A 26,098-nucleotide genomic window follows, 5' to 3' on the forward strand; every position below is an offset into this window, starting at 1 on the left:
ATACTTCTAACCGTGGTTTCACACTTCACAACAGATTATTACACTTTATCATTACAGCTTGTTACTACAAAGTTATTTCTGATCTAGATAGCCCCGTATGTGACTTCACGTCTGGTCCTTTCGACCCCCGGTTTCCGACTTCACGTCTGGTCCTTTCGACGCCTGGTTTCCGAATGACGCTAAAAAAATGACGCTTCCTCGGACATTCAATTCCTGGCTTTCACCAGCGTCCTTGCTCTGTCACACACTCAAATTTCCGTGATTGGTCAGTTTAAAATTTAGAGGTATTCTAATTAGACATTCCTCCACTCACTTTAACTCTTACAAAGGGGTGAGGAAATTCTGTCTTAACGAACTCCTGTCAAAAAAGTGACGAATGTATAGCGTGGCTTGGGCTGTAAACCAATAACCCTGCTTCTCTATATAGCTTGCAGAAAATTGTCAGCTAAAGAACTCACAAAGACTTCAATGGCCATTCTTTACGTAACTTTCTCTTAATAAATCTTCAACGGGTATTTCTCTGCTTTTGGTGTAAGCGTGGGAAGACGCTAGCTCTTAAATACAAGAATTGACCTAAGTCTCACTACACTTGTTCATGTCCTTACATCTAACAATTAAATTTCAAATTAATAACATAAATCACATTTAAATAGGCAGCACGGCAGTGGAACGGTTACATAATCCAAGTGACTTCTCCTCCCATTAACCCGGACTACCAAAGGTTTACTGTATTAACAATAAACACAATACAATGAAACAAAAGACTGCTTGCTTTTTTCTGATTGACTACAATTCTTGACAATTCACTGTTATGGTAACCTGAAATTGCATAATTTCAGAGCTTTCATGTCATTTTTCTGTTACTTCTATGTATAATGATACATGTTAAGGCTGTGTTGAAATCATTTTTGTGTTATTCTTTTAATGTAGTGCTGTACTGCAATAAGTCAAGCTGATGGAGGCAGGATTGGCTCCATGAGTGGCCATTTGCTTTGCAGTATGTGGTTGTGCCAGCTTTGCTTGAAGAGCACATTTCAGCTGCTTTTTATTTTTAGGTGCCAGTTCAGCAGAACTGATGCACGCATTATATACCAATTTTGACAAACCCTAGCACACACAAGATTTCAGGAACAAGGAAAGCATTCTACATAGCTTTATAATGTGTATACAGACAATGGTGGTCTGTGATGTGACTCTTCTATCATGAAGGCCTTCAATTTCATTTGATATTCCTGGTAATAATAACTATATGTACCAGCTCTCAACACGTTCCATTGAGCCTTCATTTGGGCTGTTGTTTGGAGACAAACTCCGGGACATGGGAGTGGCAACAACGGGAGCTTCAGTCATTATGAGCGCTCTGGATGCAACAATCAACTTCTCTGGTATGAACTAAATTTATATAGTGAGGCCTTCTTCTTCTTCTTCTTCTTCTTCTTCTTCTTCTTCTTCTTCTTTGTGTGTGTGTGTGTGTGTGTGTGTGTGTGTGTGTGTGTGGGGAGGGGAGGTGCAAGCCCGGAAGGGTTGAATACTATTCCCATCAAGTCGGGCTGACCTATAATGCTTTAGATTGCTTCAAGGTTGAGCTGTCAATAGAATTCAGACCACATGATCTCAGTTGCCTATATTAATTTCAGCTATTATCAGGGATAAGTGCCATCACAGGCGATGACAAATTGAGCCCATTTTCCATCGGGTAGAAACAGATCAACTTTCTCAAAATTACTGTCATGATAATAACATGAATCTTCTAGATACTGCGTCAAAAATGGACAGTGGTGTAATAATTTTTAAAACATATGTATTTATGTTGTTGCATAACTTATGTTAATTACTGCCAATTAATGGTCATGATACAATAGGAACAAAAGGTCACCAGATATTAATAATAAATATTAATAAATTAATAAATGAATTCATAATAAAAAAGGAGAGGCTGGTTGTAAAATGTGCTACTCCTAAAATCATGCTGCCCTGGGCAGCTGCTGCTTGATTTTTCTGTGGTGTAGTGTTAGCCCTGTATATTATATTATAAACAGCATGTTTTCATGAGAGTGAATGTGCAACTTTAATGTGTTGGACATTTGTGACTGCAGAGGATGGTGAATACAGATTATGTTTGGGAGAAGGCTGCATGGGCCAGAACCATTGTGTAAATACCATTGGATAACAAGCTGACAATATTTATGTTAAGTTCACTATTAAAATATATGATGAAAGATGCAGTTTAAGTAACAAACACTGAATTCCACCCTATGTGTTTTGACTATTTGGCCTTCCTCTTGTGTGTCCACCATGTTATTAGAAAACAATTATTTTACAGTATTGTCTGTTGCGTTACTTATTTTGACAGAATTAAACCGCAGTTATATCAGTATATCACCATGACTAGAACATCAAAATAAATATTCTGTGACTCATTGCAGATGTTAGGGCCATCTATGCTATATCCAGTCTTTAGTTGTCCGTAATCTGAAATGTATTGAAAGGCTTCTCATAGTGTTGTCTGCTTCATCTTTCAGAAGACTTAAGAATATCAACAACTCGAGTATGGAAACAGCGTAGAATAAATTGACTGCTTTAATACATATCTTCACTCTGTTATATTTTACTGTTTGACACAGGAATGTATAATTCTGATTTAGTTATTTTAAAATTAATAATGTAAGAGGTAATAAAAGGTGAAATTTTAAATTAATTTTAATAATTTGGAGGAGACTCCTGAGAATGGATGAATAGCTGAAATATACATGATGGAATTAGTCATTTCCTGATTACATTACATCTTGAATCATTGGTTTTTTTGTTTAATTGAGTATACCAAAGATGTAACATAGATGTTTGTAAAATTACTGAGGAGTGAAGTTGATCACTCATTTCCATCTAGTGCCAACATTAAGGTGTTTAATTTTATCTGTACTCCTGTATTCCATATGGTACAGTGTTTGAACACATGTATAACTTCTGTCTTTCTTTCTAATACTTCAATTTGGAAGTTAATTTATCAGTGTTGGTGCCCTCAGGTCTGTTTGTGGGCCCTCTTATCCGGAAGTATTCATACCGCAAAGTGGCTCTTGTTGGCGCTGTACTGAGTGCACTAGGACTAATAACCACATTTCCTGCAGAGAGCATGGCACATATCCTTTCAACATATAGTATTATGGGGGGTAAGTACCCAGTAAAACTGTACTCAATTTATTGAACATAAATATTTCATAGATATCCACTGTCATTGAGAATAGTGGCCTGAGAATGATGAGCATGGTTTTAGAAATTCGTATCTATCTTACTGCTTTAATTTGTGAAATAAACCTGATAAGTACTATTAATGATCCCAACTTGTGGGTGTAATGAAAAACTATGGCGCTAATTCATGAGTCTGACTCATCGGCCTTCACTTGGTAGTATCCATGTGCCATGTAATGCATTGAATACTGGATACAGTGAAACCCACATTTAACACTTCTGGATTTGATGTCTTTCATTTAACATTTAGAGGTTATAATGCAATTTTTCAATAAAATATTCTACCACTTAAAAATCATGTACTGCCATATGTTTAATATGAATTCAGTATGACTTTCACATTAAGATTGAAAACCCATTGATAGATGGGGTAACATTTGTAAAAGAGTGATCTTTATACAGAATTCTATGTTATTTTTGTTAGCTCTTGCTGATGAAATTTAAAATAAAATTAATATTTATGTCTTCCATATTCAATGATGTGCTGTAGAATGCCTCTTAGAAGGTTAGAATGGGTCAATTTATTTACTTAAAATATCAGTGACTGACTACATATACATTCTAAAAATACCGAATGATGACATACAACGTTACAGTTATCCTTTCTCATTTTTCACATTTTTTAGTATATTCAGGGTTGGTCCAACTGACATGCTGCATAGGCATGAGAATATTTGAGGTTTGTCCTGAAAGGGATAATAGAAGTGAACTGATAAACTTGAACTTTCTTGACACAGTGCAACTCAGTGTAGTCTCTATGTAGAAGCCCATACATTTCAAGACCATATTATTTATTCCAGTAGCAAGATATTCAGTTTTCTTCAGAGCCTGTCACAATTTTACATTGCTAATATATAGAGACTGGTTCTTCACTGTATAGAATTTATATATGTTCAAAAGTTACAAGGTATTAACAACCATGCAGGGATTTAACCCTTTTAGTTTTAAATCCTTGGAGGTGTATGCATACTTACTTACTCATGGAACTGAGCCCTTCTGGAGGAGCCGCCAATTCTGCAGCTACTCAAGAATTTCCCAGGATTTTATGGTACCCGAAGGTTCATTACCATGTTCACAAGAACCCTCCACTGGTCATTATCCTGAGTGAGATCTATCCAATCCATACCATCTCATCCTACCTGTAGCTCTCTTAAGATCCATTCTAATATTGTCCACCCACCAACGCCTTGTTCTTCCCCATGTGCATACAGCAGACACAAATAATGACTGGCAGAGCAAGAGTATACATCTTGCTCTTTTACTTTAATTTCCCAAATTCTCTTAATTGTTCAGTTACACTGAAATGGGGCGTTACAAGTGCTGTTGACATAAAACCCATTAATATAGCTGGTCATGAGCAACTCCCTGAAGGTCCCTCAGTTTTGGTCACACAAAGACATCATGGCCATGGTGAGGCAGTTATTCCAGCGGAAGCGCAGTGAGTTCCTTATGGAGATCCACGGGGCTGCCTCATTTCCCATGGGTTCTACTTGTGTCTTCGCTCATAGAAATCCCGGAGTGGGTTTCATTTAAACAGCCCTCCAGATTAAAATAAACTCCAGACTTTAATATATTTTCGTATATTTTAAATGTAAATGTCTTACGATGGTTGTATGAAATAAGAGGTCAAAGAAGGTAACATTTTTCCATTTCAAATATAAAAAGTGTTTTTTGGGAATATGAAAGTTTTGTGGACTCCATATCAAGCAATATGGAAAACATTTCAGAACTAATTTTTGTCTCTAATAATTCAGAGAAAATGACCACCTCTGTGGTCTAGTGGTCAGCATTCCTGGCTACAGATCCAGAGGTCCGAGTTCGATACTCGGCACTACCAGATTTTTTTCTGAGAAGTGGTGGCTCTGGAACGGGGTCCACTCAGCCTCGTGATGATAAGTGAGGAGCTATTTCAAGGAAATAGCGGCTCCGGTCTAGAAAACCGAAATTAACGGCCGTGGGGATTCGTTGCGCTGACCACGCGACATTCTCTATTCGCAAAAGTTGGCACTAAACTTCACCGACAAGCGGTGGTCGTTCGGTCGGACTAAAATCACGGAGTTTAATAATTCAGAGAAATGATTCTACATTAATTATCCTTCTAATGCAATTGTACTAAAATATGCCAATGCAGGAATATGATGTATTCCTTTATGATATTGTCGCGTATCGGGCGTATATCGCGACAAATAACTTCTCGATGTATTTNACATAAATTGTCCGTGATTTTTTTAAAATATTCTGAAACAATGATCAAATGAAGATGACAGTGATTAGTGTAAATAACATCTTCATTGAAGATATCCCCCCTTTGTTGTGTCGATGGCTATAAAATAAGTAATTAAATATTTTATATATAATAGGTTGCAATCTATAAAGTTAATAACATATAGGTTAACGTCATATTAAATTCGCTTAGGGGGGGGAGGAGTCCAGCTGGGTCCACTCGGCACAGCGGCCACTGATTGGCCTGTTGTACCTGCCCCGGGTGATTATGATGATGGAGAATTTGGTGGAATGAAGTTGGTGAAAACCGAAGTACTCGGAGAAAATACGTCCCAGCGCTACTTTGTCCACCACAAATCCCACTTGACCAGACCCGGGATCGAACCCGGGCCGCCACGGTGGGAAGCCAGCGACTAACCGCTTGAGCTACGGCAAGGCCTTTAACGTCACATGAAATTAATACAAACTTGCATGACAAACTTTTATAAGGAGATCAGTTTGAGATGTGAGGTACAGTGTGTAGTAAAGTAACCTCGCTTAACGAGCATAATTCGTTCCAGAATCTTACTCGTAATGCGAAACAATTTTTCCCATATAAATTAATGTAAAATACGATAATGCGTTCCATGCCGAAAGAAATACTCAAAAAATTTTATGTATAACGTTTACTCAAAGAAAATTGTATATACATTGTTAAGGAGCGTGAATCATCATCATCTTTTCTTCTATGCGGAATGAACAACCTGGAATGTGAATTCGATTCACAGAAAAAAAAAATCGAAACAATTAGTTTATTATATATGATACATATCTAATTCTTTTTACTAGAAAGCTGTCTAGAGACATTTGTTTTTGCCGACGCTTCAAAATATGGTGAAAATGCGACACAGCATTATCATTAAATAAATTTGTAGCGCTCATAGCCATGCCTTATTAGACTGATGCTTCTCAATGTACGATGCAACAGTTTCCCATGCTTTCAGCATTTCTCTTATTGCGGCAGAAGATTGTTGCTTTGCTGTTACCTCCTCCTCCTCTGACAAACTCTCCTCCACAACTTCTTGCTGTGAAACACAATGCAACTCCAAATCGTGCAAATTGTTGATGTAGACCGATTGTATGTGCGTGCTAGATCAGCCATGCTCACACCTCATTCTCGCTTTTCAATGATTTTACGTTTCATTTCTACGGTTATTTTTGTTCTCTTATGGCTGTCTTTTTGCGGCTTTTTCTTCGGGGACATTTTTGCAAGGGCTATTAAACTTTGCACAAATAATATGTCTGAACACAAGTTTGGAAAATGTGTGATCACAAGCGACACTAAGATGCTAGCGGAACGAGTGCTAAACACAGACTGATGTAGCAAGCGCACAATCCGGGTCTTCCCCTCTCATCACTCGTTATGTGAAACGTCGCTCGTTAAGGGAGTAATTTTTTTACAATTTGTTTTGCTCATTATACGAATTACTCATTATGAGAGGTGCTCGTTAAGCGAGGTTCCACTGTAATTGTTAAATTAGAGGCAATTAAAGATGTAATTTATTTTGTTTCAGGTTTAGGGGTTGGTTTTGCATGGTCATCTACATTTGTAGCATTGAATCATTACTTCAGCAAGAAACGGGGTCAGGCCATTGGTTTGTCCATGGTAGGTACTGCATTGGGCATGATGGCAATGCCGCAAGCAGTGCAGTTGTTGCTGGAGGAATACAATTTTCGTGGATCTGTCCTCATTCTGGGAGGTGTTGCCCTCCATGCCCTTGTGGGTTCCATGCTACTGCAGCCTATCAAGTGGCATCTCCGGCCAGAGGAACCCAAGGAGGAAGAGAATCAGCAACTTGAAAATAAGGTTAGAAGAAAAATGATATTAATTCTGTACCTTGGGGCTCCAACTCTGAAATCATGGCTGGTTAGGACTTGTTATTCTGATCATGTTTTTAGTTCCTTCTACTTGATTACATCTACCCCTCTCTGTTTATTGTTTATAATAATTTGATGCTATAGTAAATAAGCAGTTTTACAGGATAAAATCTTTAAATCTTTTGAGTCTTGTCACAACAAAATCATGCCCCTTATACAAAGCATTTTAATTTGTTAAGCATGGCAGGGAACATGATTTTACTTTCTTTTGTTGCATTTTGAGCAGTAAAGTGTCATAAAAGTCTGAAATGTTGAACTGTTGTGTAACAGCCCAGTTTCTTCATTACAGGAGCTTGAATATGAGGCACAGTCCCCATTGCTGGATAAATCTAAGATTGTGGTCACAGTCATCCCTGCCTCTGGTGATATAGACAAGCAGGAACCGATCAGCAGGAAACGTTCTCAGCAACTCCTGCGTATTGTATCTACTGGAAGTATGTCAGCTCGTAAGCGCAAAGAGTCAGTCATATCAAACATTTCCAGCATGGACTTTACTGGCAGCACTTGCCAGATTCACACGGTAATTATTGTGACTCACTATAATTAAGTAGGTAAACATGAAAATGTGGTTGTTGATGAGGTGATGTGATTATCGCAGTTTCACGCATTATGAACTTGAACCATGTGCCCCCAGAGGAATTCTTTAATGCATAAAATAATCTACCTATATCAGTTTTATTTATATTCATGATGTGTAATCTTGTAAGAGTTGTTACCAACAATATTCCTAACTTTAGAACCCCACCACACACACACACTGGTTAACACATATGTGCACTGAATTATCCACCAGCAGATGGAAAGGATGCTACATATCACAACTCTCTAGCTCTGAGTAAATTTGCCAACAAAAGCTCAGTTTTATGTGTTTAGTACTGCTGTAGGTTGAGACTTTGATAATCATATGTAGAAAAGAAAATTAAAACATATTCCCCATAAAATTATGATATTTTTGTCAACATGTCTTAAGAATAGAAAAATATCTATTGAAATGTAGGCTTTAACCCACTGTGTTGAAATTTCAAGTGAGACTTATGACAGGTAATGTAGTCTGTGTTTCACAATAATGCATCTTGTTTGCAAGTATTTGATTAGCAATATTGTTCTGTTTTCACTTGTCATTCACAGATGGCAGAAAGGTACATGAGCTGATTCTTTTAGCTAGCTTATGGCAGTTTTTTACTGTTTTATATATAGTTTATTTTCATGTATATTTCTGTCTTATCCAAGAAAATGGTGAGTTGATTGAATCATAGTGCATATTTAAATGATCACTCCATGCCCAACAGCAGACCAGTTTAGTTCCAGTACAGTGAATTAACAGTATTGGACTGCCTGCTGTATTCCTGAATTACTGACCTCATTATTTACCAGTTAACTTTGCAGTGTGAAAACTGCATCTTAACATTCCACACCACTGCAACCCACTGACTTTTCCAGTGACAAAGCCTTTGACATTTTCATTTACCCTCCCAGAATTATTCTCTTATTTTATTCCTTATTTGCTTTTATTTTTGGATATCTTCTTTCTCTACCTTGTCCTTGGTCTTTCTTCACTCGCTTTTAAAAGAATCATCATACCTGCATAATATACTCGTACGTGGTAGAGTCATTAAGTTCGTGGATTTTGGTTTTTTTTATTGCATCATATTACAAGGTATTCACATACACTTGCACAGATCCACATTGGCCCTCAAAATAATTTCCATTGGCTGCTATGCAAGTCTGCCAACGTTGATATAGCTGTCGAAAACATTGCTGAAACATATTGGCAGTAAATTCCGGTACAACGATTTGTTGCAATTCCACGAACTTATTGACTGTGGTAGTATGTTCGTGTCACTGCATGCTGAATTTCATAAAATTATTTGTAATCTTTGCACGTTCATACTTTACCTAATGTCCTGATGTCCTGATTTTGAATTTTAACTTTTATTTTATTTCCTAATGATCCAAAATAAATTTTCTTTCTTCTATATTGTGAATTTTATGTCAGAAGTTGACAGAAAGAAACTGAAGTAGCAATGATAAATAAATGTGTAAGAAACAAAGTTGAATGTAGTTGGATGCAGTAACTGGAAAATTATAACAGTAAACAATGTTGTCTTCTGAGTTACAATACTATGTAGTCTGGATGGTTGTTAACATTTTGGAACTCCATCTTCTGGGTAGAAATATATCCCGATGATACAGTAACATATAGATGGAGACCAAAGTCTAAGGCTTCATTGCTTTGTTACACCATTTTAAAAACAACTTATACTGTAAACAGTACCAAAACTATTTTTTCTCTCAGTTGTAGCCCTGTTATTCTAAATATATGATACAGGGTATATTCCACATTTTCATGTTTATGATCTGATAATCCAGTCTCTAAGCCATATTTTGAGAATAACTTGTTGCTATTTCAAACATCCAGATTATTTACTGCTACCTTACATTTAAAACATGATTATTTCATCAGTAATTATGTGCACATTGTCTGCAGCACATGGGCAGTGATGAGGAAGATGGCCAACCTGGGGGTCTGGTTATGAAAAATCTTGGAAGGAAGAGTAGATCACCTGTAAACAATGATATCAACAAGAACTTACCAACATCTGAGAAAGGGGATGACAAAATTGAATCGGAGATGTCAACATCTCCCCGTCACATCTCATACTGGAAGCGGGTTGTACATTTCATGGACTTGGACTTATTGAAAGATCTCATCTACCTCAACATTCTGTTTGGACTCTCAATATTCTATGTTGCAGAATTGAATTTTAAGATGATAGTTCCTTTCTTCTTAAATGACTTGGGATATACAAAGCAAGACACAGCTTTCTTCCTGTCCATGACTGCTGTGTCAGATATCTTGGCACGTGCTGTACTGCCACCTATCTGTGATAGAGTGAAGATAAGGAGGAGGACACTCTTTGCAATAGCTTCCATCTTCCTAGGCCTCTCCAGATCAGGTAACTTAACCTAACATATATTTTCAGTTTTCTTTTTCTTTATGAAAAGCAGCAGTAGCAACAGCACATTTTCTTTGGAGCGTTATTCACATGAATTCTTTTCTTTTTTCCCTGCTGTAAATGTTTTTTCTTTGTCTGTTACATTTCCCTGTTTGTAATTTAATTATTGCTGTGAGTATGCAAGGGATAAGATTGTGACAACTGTTGTGTTACTTGCAGAATTCCAGCTAATCAAATGATAGTTCATAAGTCTCTCTTATGTTATATGTGAGAAAGAAGTGCTCAAAAATTTCCTTATTACCCAACCATAAGCAAATCAGTAACAATCATATCCAGGAACTGGACTTCTGGCTGTGTAGCAAAATTTGATTAAAATATAATTTTAAAAAATCTTTGCAGTATATTTATTTGTTTAAACAGGATAAGATATTGTTTCACGTGAAGAGTTCTCCCAAATTACTCTTTAGTAATCTTAACCTGAACAGTTATACTCCATTTATTTCTAAACTTTGGGGCAACTTTTAAATATTGTCATGTGATAAGTGAGTATAGATGGATTAATTAGACTCTTACAAATCATAACTACAAGTAACTGTAGAACTGTCACTAATTTATACACTCCACAGTTCTCTACAGGACATATTAAGTCTTCTCAATCTGCTGTGTCTTCATTTGTTGTCTGATAATGGTTTCTAATGCTGTAGATCCCTCAGCTTCTATATTCATATCGCTGCTGGCCAGCAACTTTCTCACAACAAATTTGTCATTGTTACACAACAATTTTAACAATAGGGGACTTCTCCATCTCCCACAACTCCATCAGGAGCCACTGTCTCACAACAGCCACAGACTTGGACTGGTCTGTCTAGCTGCAGACTATCTAGACATCTCTCTAGACTGAATCAAAGTCACAGTTACTTTATAACTCGTGGTTTACCACCAATCAGCTTGCCTTGTCCCCAAGCCCCTTGAGACTCATGACCAAAGTCCCCCTCACTGAACACTTGTGGTCAAAGGCCTTATATTAACATCCTTTCTCTTGAGAAGATGGGTTTGTCTCTTATGAATATGTAGATGCGGACATGACGTGTTCCTCTGTTGCGTGCTGCCATGATCATGTGATCTGGTAGCCATGGACGTGTGTTTACAGAGCTATTGACTTGCAATGGCTGTCTGTGCTAATTAAATTATTCTGGCCTTCAGTGAACATGCCACAATATCATTTTGGTCAATTCAGTGATAGTAATATTTGTGATCAGACTGCCATCTGAAAATGAGAAAATGAGAATGCTATGCTGTTCCTTTTTCCACATATTATGGATGTTGACAGCACTACAGTTTCCATTATTTCTCTGTAATTTTTTCAAACTCAATCAAAGAAAATAAACTTCACTGAGAAACTTACACTGTGACAACAGCAACTGACAGTTCAACACTGCTAGTACTAAGCATGTCATTAGACATCGAGATCTAGTTCCTTTCACTTTTAATCCTCACAACTTATCTTTCTGAAATCAAATTTGAAGTTACCCTCGCAACTCCTCCAAAATATGTTTTAAATAAAACTCTGTGTAGGATTCGAGGTTTTCACAGCAGTGGTTATGAGGCTTTCCATCTTCTGGGATATAATGGTATGTAGTCTGTTGAAAGTCAACTGATGTTTCAGAGGAACAGGTCACCTCCTTCTTCACAGTCAAAGAATAAGCCAAGCAAGAACCTTGCAAGCTCGCTACCTGCTAACAAGAAGAAAGCAACAAGTACTTATTGCTTGACTTATTCTTCATCCCTGAAGATGGAGGCAGTACATTCCTCTGAAACATTGCAGAACTTCTACGAGACTACTTGGTGTCACATTCCAAAAGATAGTACTTCTTTGACAGGTCTGTTAAATATTCTGAGTATTAAGTACAAACAGTGCCAGTAAACAGAATTGTCTCAAATTAAGTTACTGGTATGTTGTACCATTCTGTAATGTTACAGCACTTGCAGAACAGACAGAATATACAGCATTGATGGTAACTCTAGTGATAAATGGATTCTTCAGAGGAGCCACACTCATCAACTTCACACTCACTATATCTGAACACTGTAGCCTGGAGAAGTTGCCTGCAGCATTTGGACTCCATATGGTGGCCAAGGGACTGTTCATTGCAGCATTAGGCCCTCTCATAGGTGAGAACAAGAGCAGAGCATGTATATTTTCGAAATATGTTCCCTGTGATTCATAATGCCAAACCTTGTCACCCAACAGATGTCAAATTAAATAAAAGGCAGAGACAATTTTTTCTTGTAGTTTGTTAAATATTCACTGCATGAGGACACAATGGACATAGGAGCTGTAGATTTTAATGAAGTCAAACTTTTAATCCCTCAGAATTTCTGGGTTTTATGGGCTTTGTCTATCATGCAGTATTCCACAAACTAGAGAATATTGTAGCATGTTTAGTGTGTCACGCTACAAATAAGTTCACGCCGTTGTCTGATATAGCGAGTTTATTCTGTTCGCTTGCCTTACACACACTTTACAATCATTTGCACTTGCAGTGTTACAATCACTGCTTACAATATTCCGGCCGACACTGGACTCTCTTCTCTGGCGGTTATTCTAGGACTCTCCTCTAAGATGGCTCGATCACGACTGACCTCTTAGCTGGCTATTCCGAGACTGACTGTCTCTCGTCGAAGCTGGGCTATTTTATAACCTTGGCCGCTGCTAGGAAAATGAATCCTCTGTTATAGCAGTGGAAACGTTGCTTTGTCGGTTCCACGTCTCCTACGCAATGACCCATTGTTATTGCGTTGTCTCTGTGGGAACGCTTCGCGTATTCGTCGTAACCGTGGAGATTCGGTGTTCTCTACACAACGGCTCACTGTTGGGATTACAGTGCCGCTATTGTTACTTCCTATGTAATGGTCTATTCTAGTGTTTCCATAGAAGCGACTCTTCTGGATTCCAGACACGTTACAATATGTTTAACCAATCTGATCAGCCAACTCAGTTTGAATCTTCCATCTGGTTCCTTCTTATCAGGAATGAGGCTGCCAACTCACAGAGAAGATTAGTATGGTGTGACGGATTCTTCATGGGTTTCTATTAGGTTTTAGTCCTGAGTGTTCAGTTTTTACTCCACAGATGGCACTAGTGGTATGCAGAAAATTGTTTAACAAAATTCTCCGTTTAATTGTGTGCATTGGTTTTCATGGATTTGGTTTGTTGACTAGGTATGTTGCATAAAATTTTCACCTCCCTTTCTTAGTTTCAGGTGGGTGCATGTTTTGTCACAATTTTTATTGTACATTTTCCTGTTATTTCCCTTTGACAAAGCCTGGTCTTAGATATTTATATGGCTGTAGTGGTACTGGTATGGGTTGTTCAGTGATTGAGGTTAGCTCCTATTAAGTTACCTAACAGAGTAGATGTTTTCTCCCCCTCACCTGAGTCCAGAAACAAATGTTGCGTTCTCTAGTTTTTAGTATACCAGACAGACAGATTCCAAAAAGGTATACACTATGGTCAGAACTGTTTAGAATCTACTCTACATTTTATGTTATGTATCAATATTTTTGTACCTTGAGGCATGTAAGAGAAAATGGTGGGTTAATTTTGAGTTTCAGGTAAGGTATAGCCTGCCACAGACCAAATTCTAGTGGTTGGCCCCCCTGCTATAACTAAATGTGATTAAAATGTATTTAGTAATTTTGGACTCATTACATTTAGACAGGTGGGGAAACACAGATTCCCTCTTATTTTATTAAGCACAAAAAAGAAAAAATAAAGAAAATCAAGAGATCTGTGACAGTAAATAATTTTACATTCTATAGAGGTGGGACAAATTTCTGTCTCATACACATACTAAATTCAGTATATTTTAAACATATGTATCCCTTTTGAAATAGCCTCCTACTTACTGAATACAGACAGTGATTTCAGTTGTCCTGCCATTTATGAAGCCTTCTGGTAAACTTCTTTTTGTATTTTAGTAGGTTTCATACTCTGTAACTGATGGCAGAAGCAGAATTAGCTCCTGAAACATGTTTCTTTAACGACAATAAGGTGACGAGAAATGTCCAGTATATGTCAGACTAATGAATGTGTTCTCCTGTTTCTGAAGAGAAAATTAAATGAATCAGATGAGTTAGCACAGTTGTCTGTTTCATTCTGTATGACATTCGCTGTGCTTTGGTTTATCTACAGGTGTTATTCGAGATGTGTCTGGAAGCTTCCCACTTTGTATTCACTCCCAGACTTTGCTGATCTTCACATGTGTAGTAGCCTGGGGTATAGAGTACCTAGTCACAAGGACATCATCCAGTAGCAAGCAAGATAATACAGATAATACGTAACATTTGTCATTACTACACCACTCTGTTGTTATATGCAAGTCTCACTTGGGACACAATGATTTCAAAGTTGATAGCACTGTTGAGAAAGCTCAAGGCTTGCCAGGTGAGTATTTAAGGTACAACCTATATTAATGTGGTAAATTGGAGGCATTAAGTTTGAACGATGGTACCTGTAATCAGAGGTGTAGTCCTTCAAGTTAAAGTGCTAGAGCAGTCTGGTACACAGTTCTGGGTTGAAGGAAGTTGGTATGAATTGTAATGTGTGGCTGTTCTTTTTTATATTTGACAGCTTTACATTTTAAGCACAGAACTGAATGATAAACAGCACACAAAATATGTATATTCAAGAACCTTTTCCTTCATGTAGATAGGTGAGAAATTGAATAAGCTGAAATGTATTCATGTTTGATATAATTTTTTAAATAAGTGCCAGGTCAAAAGAAAAAAAAAGAAAAGAAAGAAAAAATGGATTGGGGCGCCATTCTGAATCGCTCTGGTTCACTTACAACCCTGACTCCAACATCAGAACAACCATTTCAATGTAATTAATGTAAGTTGGTCTTGGACCTTCAGAGATGATGTTCTCCTTTTGCATATGCAATAAAGGATCACAGCCATGAATGCTGCTTAGACTGAATTGCAACTGCAATTGCTAAAAGTTTAACAAATTAAACACTTATTCTCTGGAGCAGTAATATACTGTAAATCCAGTGATGGCCAGTAATTGTGGATTTCCAGTTCCCTAGATCAGGCTGAAACTTAGAGGTGTTGAAATTCCCATTCATAACTGCAAAAGAAACTACAAAGTTTCAAGAAAGAAATTTAAGATTAATATCATGACATGCTGTGAAACTCTTTTCATAAAATAAATCAGAGAACAGGACATCCATGTAGCAGTAAAATTCTACTTAACGCAACATTTATTGTGTAGAATATCTAGAAGTCATTCAGGGGCTTCAGAATATATTTTCTTAACCATTACAAAAATAAAAAACAAAACACCAAATTGAAGGTTAATTTAAAGGGTTTCTGTCCTTAAATTTCCACATGACGTATTTAACTGATAACTGATTTCAGCTCCCACACACCTCAGCACCTCTTCAGTTACTGTTTCAATCAACTGAGTTGATCTTAGTTGGTGACCCACAAAGGGCATCCATATGTGCCACTGACTGACTCAAGGTGCTAGTGGATCAAATGCATTATGTTGACCAAATGGTAGTACAGAGTGGCCATAAAGTCTTCACAACATTATGAACATAACAGCAGTCATACAGGATTTGAACATATAAAGGTCATATGTGTTCCTTTTATTCTTTCCAGTCTCTCAGTGACAAATAATAAAGCATACACACGAAGGCACATCTTTACATACTATTTACATAACATTTTTATGATGTTATAACAAGGTGTGAGTAAGCAGGGCTTAGGAGGAACACAAGAATTGCATACAGAATTTGTATTGTGAAATCTTATGGAAAGAGGCTTTCTGGTAGATGAAACTGTAAATGAAAGGATTAAGTCAAAATAGGACATGGGAGATATATGGCAAGTAAAAAAAATACTGCAGTTTAAAATGCAAAATTGAAGTGAATCAGTAACATAAATAAGCCCAACAACAAGTGGTGTTTGAACATACTCCTTTCTCTGACCATAATTAGAGATACATGTATGTCTAGTGTACTTAAGCCACTATATCCATTAGTCATTCTACGACATGTCGAACAAGGCAAAGACAATCTATCAAGCTACACAAAGGATTCAGTTGGATTTCAGATTTGGGGACAGAAGCTCATCTGATCCATTGCAATTCTGGTACAGCAGAATCTGTCTGGTGACTAATTGTATCTTGATTTCCAGTGTTTTGTGCAACTAACTAACTAACTAACTAACTTGTATGTATGTATGTATGAAGGGGTAGGCCTACTCGGCCCTTGCACTTAGACCTCAGTGGTCCATTGTGCTTCCCCATTTTAATTATTCCCTCAGCAACCCCACGCTTCGGATGAAGTGCAGGATTTTAGACGTGGGGGGTGTCAAAATAGTCACTTGGTTTCATAAAGTACTGACCCAAGTGACATAGTCGTAAAGAAGCTAAAGCCTCACATTCACACAGGACGTGTGTGGCTGTTTCATTTTCTATCTGACACCGATAATTGTGTGTACCATCAGTCCCGCCGAGCAAGCGAGTTCGGCCTCCACTTGCTTGGCGGTGTCTATAATGCTTCCCCCATCTATCAGAGGCCTTAGAGACTAAACTAACCAACTTACTTTATGGAGCTGAGCCCTTCTTGGGAAGCTGCCAATTATGCAGCTAGTTGAGAACTTCCTAGCATTTTATGGAACCCAAAGGTTCATTACTGTGTTCACAAGAGCCCTCCACTGGTCCCTATCCTGAGCCAGATCGATCCAGTCCATACCACCCCATCCTTTTCTAAGATCATTTTAATACCACCGACCTATGTCTTGCTCTTCCTAGTGGTCTTTCTCCTTCTGGTATATCCACCAATATCCTATATGCATTCCTCTTCTCCCCATTCATGCTACATGTTCTGCCCATTTCATCCTTGACTTGATCATTCTAATTATGCTTGGAGAAGAGTACAAGTTATGAAGCTCCTCATTATGCCATTTTCTTCAACTTCCTGTCACTTTATCTCTCTTCGATCCAAATATTCTCCTCAACACCCTGTTCTCAAAACACCCTCAGTCTATGTCCCTCCCTTAATGTCAGAGACGAAGTTTCATACGCATACATAACCACAGGCAAAATTTGAGTTATATTACAATTTTTATGTTTTTGGGCAGCAGACTAGAAGACAAAAGATTCTGGACTGAATGGTAGCAAGCGTTACCTGAGTTCAATCTCCTCTTAATTTCCTCCTGAATCAGGTTTTGATCTGTTATCGATGTCACCAAATATCTGAACTGTGCCACATTTTTAAAACATCTGTTACCTCTCTTTATGTCATGATTTTGTCCCAAATTTTGGTGATGAGACAGCAACATATACTTTTATGTTCCAGTCTGCATGAAACCAATAGCCGGCCCCGTTACAGTCTGCATGCTGCCAGTTGGGCAGCCCTGTTACAGGGAATCAAACCTGTTTTGAATTCACATACTCAGTGTTCTGAAGACGAAGAAAAAGAAAAAAGACGATGTTTGCTAGCTCTCTCATGCCCACATTTAGTATCAAGGTCGAAACATGCACTGTGCTACGTTTTACTAGCATAAATATTAAAAAGTACTGTGACTGGGATGAAAATCGATCTTTGAGATTTGGGCGAGTTTAGATGTCTTCGGCACCTCTGAATATGAACTAGCTGTTTCGGAACGCTGTCTGTATGTTCAGGTTTTACTCATATTCTGTATTTCAGAGTTTACCCATCATAGAGCAGTGCCTTGTGAATATGAACAGTCCAGCTCCAAAACTAGTGGCCCTTGAAATGGGTCCCCAAAACAACTTATAGCAGAAGACTCACCAATTAGTGATTTAATTTCTGCCTGGCATTTTAAGATGACAGTGTAGCAGTATGATTGCTTCCACGTAAATATTGCATGATTTGAGGATGCTGATGTGTGACAGTAGATTTTTCCATATGACTGACAGAAGATAAGTTTCACATCAGGATTGAATACAGCTTTGAATTTGCGCTGAAGTTAATGGGACCTGGCACTAGATTTCACTTTTTGCATTCTTGTAAACTGATCTCAGCCTCTTTGCCACAGTTAAATTACAAAACCACAGTACTGTGAAGACGCTTCATGAAGATCTGTAGTGGTCAATGCCTAGCTCCCAGTGGCACTTGTGATTTATATCCTGATTGGTTAGACCAGATAGGTGATTCCCCATCTTTCACAAAGTGTCATGTGTGCGCGTCTTGCTTGAAAATTGCTGAAACCCCAAACGTGTGGATCCCGTGTCAGAACAAAGAAGAGCAATACTGAAGAATGTGTGTCCTTTTTTTCGACATTCCATTAACAGGCACCACAGGTGGTGAAATATTCATTATCAGTTCCCTAAGACATATACTGTTCGATTTTATTTATATACCCCAATATGAGTATTACCTAAAAAGATGTTGAAATGTATGTTTAGGAGACAGAAGACTATAGATAAGCAATAATAGTAAGAATTTGAACGTTAAATCTGTTTTCGTTGAGGTGAGACATCTGCAAAAAAAAAGGTATTTTTCCTTCTTTCTTTCTCTTTTGTCTATAAAGCTGTACCACAGTTATAAGAAATGTTCCATTGTAAGGATATACTGAACATACAGACATTTAGGAAATTGATCCGCTTCTCAGCTGACCCCTGTGAATAACTTACATCCGACTAAACTAGTCACACATGATATGTTACAATACACATGACTATTATTCTGGACGCTGCACATCGTCTGGAGTCTCTTCAAACAATATTTCGGAAACGGATCAGTGTCTATATGTAAATTAGGAACGGTTCATACTCAGTTTGGTCTGTTACACAGGGCTGATCCTCATCAATGGAGATGCAGTGACACTGTTTATTACATCTGATTACTGCATATTCTTTGTATTCATGAAAACAGATGGTAATGTTTGAATATAATTGCTACAAACTAATACTACATTCCTGTAAACTTTCTTCTAATTTTAAATTTGTATATGCCTGATGTTAGAGGACTGAATCAAAGCCAGCATGTCAACAGATGACGTAATTGATGACGTGCTTGGGAAAACAAGATTTCCATCCCACACTCAACGAGTTATTTTTATTTCCAGGCTCCCAACGAAAAGCAAACTCTGCCAAAACAGGCTACTACTGTATTCTTCCAAACGAATAATTCAGAATGTCAACTGCTTAGAGGATCTGTAAAAGAACTGGCAAAACTGAAAGCTTAGAATGTTACTGTCAGACAGTACAAATAGCTGTAAGATGTAGTGATATGATATATAACGCAGCTTGTTTAATGTCATGCTGAAGGTTGGTGATAATGGCCTAGTGTAACTTTTTAGTGGATGGCTCTTACATCAAGTAAAAAAATGGAAGGAGAGGAAATACTAAGTTGAGCCCATTAAACAAGCTTATTTAAAGGTACTAAAGGCTACCAGATCAATGGGGTCAGAGTCTGCATCGGAAACATCTACACCAAACATTGGGCAATGCTCAGAGAACGTTCTGACATCAGCATTTTTACTGTTACAGCACTGTCTGTGGTATATATTGTATATACTGTACATCTGGGGCATAGTCATGCCTGCTTTTCTTGAGACTAGTGTTCCCAAACGCTGCTTCCCCTAGACAATTTGAAAATTGCCAAGGGTCTTGAAGGACCTCTCAATGATTTTTCTGTGTGTTAGCGATGTGCTGTGGACGCTGAAGAAGTTTAAAATTATATTGTCACTTGTCTGGGGATCCGTGACTAATAACAAAGGGTTTTGGATTGGAATTATTGACGCCTTCGTTTATAATCACTCTTATATACAATCAGTCTACTGCCGAGGACTCGCTCCATTCTCGTCCTCTTGTTTCAGTTCTCTTACAGCTTCTGAACTCACTGAGCGTTCTCACGTCTCTTCTCTTTATAACTTCAGGAAGGACCGAATAGAAATCATTACCTCCAACAGTTTCTCTATTATTCTGCGCTTGTTCGTTGCTGCGGAAACGCGTTTAGCGACCCGTTACTCGGTAACGGATGTCATTCTATTGTTGAGAGCATAACTACGAGAATGTGTTTAGCAATGGTCATATGCATCACAATATGGAATTCAAATTTTTTATCTAACAGTATACAGGAAGAAATGTCACAAAGGAATAAAGATAAAATTACAGTAGATATGAATATGTCGATGTGCTGGATATGCGTGTTACGTTGAAGCTATTCGATGTTCCTACATCGTTCGAACATCGTAGCAAATGGCATCAGAAAATGTATTGCTCTCTCTGCAATTTCTGTGTACTGTCCACTCCTTGGAATCCAAAATTCAATTAGGGAATATCTGTTCAAATTCTGAGCCTAATGCTTTCATCTACCTTCTGTCGTTTTGTTAAGTGCCCAGCACTTATATCCTTAGGGATGATCTGGTATTGCCACAAGCTTATAGTATTTAAGTAGCGTCTCTTTCATAACGTTACTGTTTAGTTAGTTAGTTATTAGAGAGGGTGGGTTTTCCCATGCACCTAGACCTGTAGTGGTCCATTGTGCTTCCCTCTTATGATTTCTACCAGCCTCTATATCCTGCCGGTATTGGTACTTACCATCAGTCCCGCCCAGCCAGCGAGACCGGCTCTACTGGCTGAGAAGTATCTATAATGCTTCCCCCATCTACGGGAGGTATTAGTGACTGCTGTTGGGCGGCAAACGTCTGCAATTTTGCTCAGTGACCTCCTTTGGAGGTATGAGGTTCTTTTAAGCCGGGTCCAGACTTGTTGCGTATCCCCGTATCGTATCAGTGTGGACGGTACCCCGTATCATCCTTCCGTTGGAAAATGATACGCAACGGGCTGTTCGCTCGCTTGGCGGTCTTTTCCCGTCGCATCAAAGGGACGACTCGGGTTGCAGTGGTGCCAGTCTGGACGTGTAGGCGGCTGCATCGCGCTTGCTTATCAGCTCCAGACAGTTGGAGTGTAGTCATCACCAGTGTGCGTTCTTCTGTTTGTGATTCTCTGTTTATATGCTCTGAATGGAGTGGAGTAAGGAGAGCATTATATATTTAATTGATGAATATAAAAAGAGGGATGTTATTTGGAATCCCCTAAACACAGAACATTACAATCTGACGGATGCATCCTTGTGAAATTTTTGTACATCCCACTGACTGACTGAAAATTTAAGTCCGCCAAAAGATTGGACCCATTGTATACTTTCCTACTGGCATAGATCGGTGATATCCACAAACGTCGTGATTTTGTTCTTCTTCCCTTTATAGCATAGTGAAGATAGATGTACGCGGCCGCTGCTACCGTCAGGTTGGGTGTAGTCAATGCTGACTGAAATCTGGCTACAGACTGAGATTCATTTCTTCGTTGCCAAGGAGAAATTTTATCGCGTTGCATCGGTTGATACGCAAGGGAGATACGCAACAAGTCTGGACGCCAAATTTTGTCGCGTTGCATTGGACGATACGCAACGGAGATACGATACAGGGATACGCAACAAGTCTGGACCCGGCTTTACTGTCTAATAATTGTACCTTGTGTGTATCAACGTCTTTGTAGTTTCACATTGATATCCGTTGCTTTGTCATAATTCATGTGTGGTAGCCACCCAAAATAAAGTTTAGTACTTGTTTCAAGAATGGGGAGCTGGGATAGCGCCGTCGGTATAGTGGCTAGCTACAAGCTGGACGACTGAGGGGTTAGAGTTCGAGTCCCGGCAGAGCCAAGAATTTCTTCTTCTCAACATCGCCCAGAGTGGTACTGGGACCCACCCAGCTTCCTATACAATGGGTACCATGGGTTCCTTTCCCGGGATAAAGCTGCTGGGGCGTGAAGCAGACCGCTCACCTCCAAGTGGTGCCGAAGTCAAGAAAACGTGTACCTATATATTCTCTCCCCCATACGCCTTTATGGCATAGTGCTTAATTAGTTAAGTACAGGAACAAATGTACTTTACTTTACAGCCTACATATATGGATTTTAACATAATATTAGTTTTAATCCTTTATATTTTATATATATTTATTTATGAATTGTAAAGTTTTCCTTTAATATGGTACACCCCCGGGATTTGATTATTTATGACAGGAACATGTCTGGGTTTTTATAAGAACATGTAATCAGCAGAAGGAAGTAAACTAAATATATTTAGGGTGTAATCTGTATCTCGTTATAATTAGGGACCGGATTTTAATGCAAATGTATATTTCTTTCTTGCAACCAGAAAGTATGCTCGTTTGGATATATGTATGAATTACTTCATTTCTTAAATTTTGGACATGGTTTGATGGTGCATATAAATGCATATTTTGCCTGTTTTATGAATAAGCATCATATTTTCGAAGATCTCTATTTATACTGCATATTTCCTTTTTAAAATGTTTATCATATATATTTTTTAATTTTATGTTCAAATTTTCAATCATGGTCGTGTGTATACAATTTTTCTTTTCCGTATTAGAATATGTTGCATATTTGACTCAACATTTTGTCATGATTCATGTTTCTGATGCAATACCCAGGACGGGACTTCCCCGATCCCTCTACTCGTAACTTGCCTCATCCGCGTACCATCAAAGTGGCCGCGAAGAGATTAGTCGGAAGCGTTCACATGTAGCCGCTATCAACGTAATACTATTCAACCGATAAGGGACTTCACTTATTTATTTCCGAAGTCTCCATGAGGTTCGTTACGCTTCTTCATTTGAAGCTGGGGGCCATTCACATTAGTGGTGACTAGTCTGTAGTTAAGTTTGTTTAGCTTTCTGTAGTCATGCCGAAAGTGAAAGTAAGTCAGAAAACTAAATTACAGCTGTATCAGCGGGAGTTCGAAGGAGAGATGATAAGTACGGATAACGAAATTCTTTATTGCCGAGCGTGTGAGAAAACAGTTGGTTGTGAAAAACGCTTTCAAGTGCTTCAGCATTTGAACACTAATATACACAAAGAGAATATTAAAATTAAATCCACGAAAAGTGCTCCTGTTCAAAAATTGCTTAGTGAATTTTCTAATAATAGTTTTTCACAGTTTTCCTTTGATTTATGCGAAGCCTTTTTAGCGGCAGATATTCCGCTGTGGAAACTAACCAATCCTACTCTGAGAAACTTCATAGAGAAGTATACACAGTGCAAAGTGCCGGATGAATCTACTGTGCGCAAAAATTACGTGAAGCAGTGTTACGATCTTACAATTGAAAGCATTAGAGATAAGATTCAAGATAATTTTGTGTGGGTATCAATCGACGAAACACAAGATTGTGAGGGACGGTTTATTGCAAATTGTATAGTTGGATCCCTTAATAAGAATGAACAATCTACCCCATATCTTCTTGCGGTAGAGCAATTTGAAACCACAAATAGCTCCGCAGTTTCCGAATTTTTTATCAATTCCATGAATTTACTATGGCCGAATGGCATTCAGTATGAGCGCGTATTGCTCTTTGTGACTGATGCCGCAAGTTATATGATGAAAGCCGGTACTGCTCTTAAAGTTATATTTCCAAATATGACACATTTGACTTGCCTTGCCCATGGGTTGCACCGTGTTGCAGAAACAATTCGTGCAAATTTTCCGCTTGTTGACAAGTTGGTGTCTTCTGTGAAGAAGGTATTTGTTAAAGCGCCATACAGAAAAGAAGCCTTCAAAGCAGTAGCACCGAGCGTTCCACTTCCGCCAGAACCAATTTTAACGCGCTGGGGCACGTGGCTGTGTGCAGCGAGTTATTATACCGAACATTTAGAAACAGTTAGGAATGTCGTGAATACATTTGATCCCAAAAGTGCAGCATCAATTCAAATTGCCCAAGATGTACTAAAAAACGCAGAACTAGAAACTAATCTTTCCTATATATCTGCTCACTCCTCTCATCTTCCATCCGCCATTTCCTCACTGGAGGCAAGCAATAGCAACACTACTTTGTATCAGTCGTTAAGTGTGTTCCAACCACTGTTTCCAAATTGAATTCGGTTCCTGGAAGAGTCGGTGAAGTAGTAAAGGAAAAAGTACACAGCATTCTTTCAAAAAATCCAGGATATGAACAAATTTGTGAAATTGAAGAAACTTTAGCCGGTAATCGTACTGAACTGCCAAGTAAAAAGTCACTAACAGTGGAGCAAATAGCGGCTTTTGTACATGCGCCCCTAAGTTCCTGTGAGGTGGAAAGAAGTTTTTCCCTATATAAGGACATCTTACGAGACAGTAGGAGGCGACTAACTATGGAAAACCTAAAACATTTAGTAATTGTGAACTGCAACAGAAGAGAAGTTGAAAGTTCGGAGAGCTAAATATGAGTACCATTGTTTTTTTTTAAATTTGTAATGAAATATCTTTGCTTTGTTGCATGATTTGTATTTAAGTATAGCTTTTTATTGCAAATGAATCATTCAGTGATTACATAAAATGAACTTAAATATTGATTTGTTAGTCTTAAAATAATGTAAAATCAATTTTAATATTTGGTATAAATTTTTATGTGCATATTTTAATGCATATTTCGGAAGTTTTTATTGCATAAATGCATACATATTTAAGGGATTATTAGGGCATAAAAATCCGGTCCCTAGTTATAATATAAACAGTATATCAGGAAAATTAATATCTCGAAATATGGCGAATAGTAACTCAAATTAGGTCACAGCCACTTCCTTTCACGTTCCTTCCAATTCATTATTCACAATTCTTCCTATCATTCGAAACTGTATAGTCTGAGTTACTAACAGCGTCGTTAAGTGAGTACACTGCAACTTGAAATGGGCCCAGAATACCAGCCACTTGTGGTGTGTGTGCGCGTGCGTGCGTGTGATTTTGACGAAATGATAATTTTCAGGGGACAAATTGAGTGCTCATAGACCAACTTGGGCCAATTCCATGAGTGCCGCCAGAACTGTCTCCCTAAGGGGAGAGGGGGTAGCCGGAAAATGTGTCTGTAAACTTAAAAGCTATTTTAGACTCTATTTACTGATCTCCTTAGAGGTATGGCTCCCAGGCTTTCCTGCTCACGACGCGAGTTTAAATTCACTTTGCCTTGTGACCCAAATGACACCTGTACCTAGTCAGCACCCCAGAAGTTCGCGGTAGATTTATAACATACTAGTAGAGTTCTTTTTTAGTTTCTTGGAGTGGGGTGAGACTGAGTCTACTTGGTACATCGGCCACTAATTGCCTTATTGTACCAGCCACGGGCGATAGATGATGAGTGTGGAATGAGAATTGGCTGGGGAATCCGAAGTTGTCGGAGAAAACCTACTCCAGTGCTACTTTGTCACTTACAAATCCCAAACCCAGATCTCCGCGCTGGGAAGCCGGCGATTAACCGCCTGAGTTTTGGTACGGCCTTGACATAATAGTAAATAAGTTATTGTTGGGATTGCTTACACTTGCAGCGCAGTTGGTCAAGGCACTATGCTACAAGTTGGAAGGTCGCGGGTTCGATTCCCGATATCATTGGATCTTTCAGTTGATCTAATCCTTCCAGTCGCACTACGGCCCTGGGGTCAACTCAGTCTCTAACAGAAATGAGTACCAGGAATCTTGTGGGGGGGGGGGATAAAGAGCGGCCGGCGCGTAAGGCTCACAACCTTACCGCCATCTGTAAGCCGACTGTCTAGAAAATGTGGGAGCCTTGACGTCTCACAACCCTATGGGCCTCCACGGCCTGTTACAGGGATAGCGTTATCTTTTGTTTTTGTTTACACTTCGTAAGCGCATAATTACATTAGCCACCATGTTCGATTAATATTTTGGGACTTAGCAACCCACTAGTCTTAAGTTCGG

At 38.5% G+C, this 26,098-nt stretch overlaps 1 protein-coding gene across 3 annotated transcripts in view; it reads left to right on the top strand.

Annotated features, from left to right (window-relative positions):
* Positions 1 to 15,704, top strand: part of LOC111871363 — a 130,961-nt gene extending 115,257 nt beyond the window's left edge. For all 3 annotated transcript variants that reach the window (XM_023864444.2, XM_023864437.2, XM_023864452.2), the window contains 7 exons: positions 1,259 to 1,385; positions 3,024 to 3,167; positions 7,023 to 7,315; positions 7,676 to 7,906; positions 9,875 to 10,343; positions 12,324 to 12,515; positions 14,539 to 15,704. In XM_023864444.2, the coding sequence (XP_023720212.1) occupies positions 1,259 to 1,385; positions 3,024 to 3,167; positions 7,023 to 7,315; positions 7,676 to 7,906; positions 9,875 to 10,343; positions 12,324 to 12,515; positions 14,539 to 14,687 (1,605 nt within the window). In that variant the 3' untranslated portion in view covers positions 14,688 to 15,704. The remainder of the gene's footprint in view (positions 1 to 1,258; positions 1,386 to 3,023; positions 3,168 to 7,022; positions 7,316 to 7,675; positions 7,907 to 9,874; positions 10,344 to 12,323; positions 12,516 to 14,538) is intronic.
* The last annotated feature ends 10,394 nt before the right edge of the window (positions 15,705 to 26,098 follow it).

Source organism: Cryptotermes secundus, unplaced genomic scaffold, assembly GCF_002891405.2.
Source record: "Cryptotermes secundus unplaced genomic scaffold, Csec_1.0 scaffold152, whole genome shotgun sequence".
Taxonomy (NCBI): domain Eukaryota; kingdom Metazoa; phylum Arthropoda; class Insecta; order Blattodea; family Kalotermitidae; genus Cryptotermes; species Cryptotermes secundus.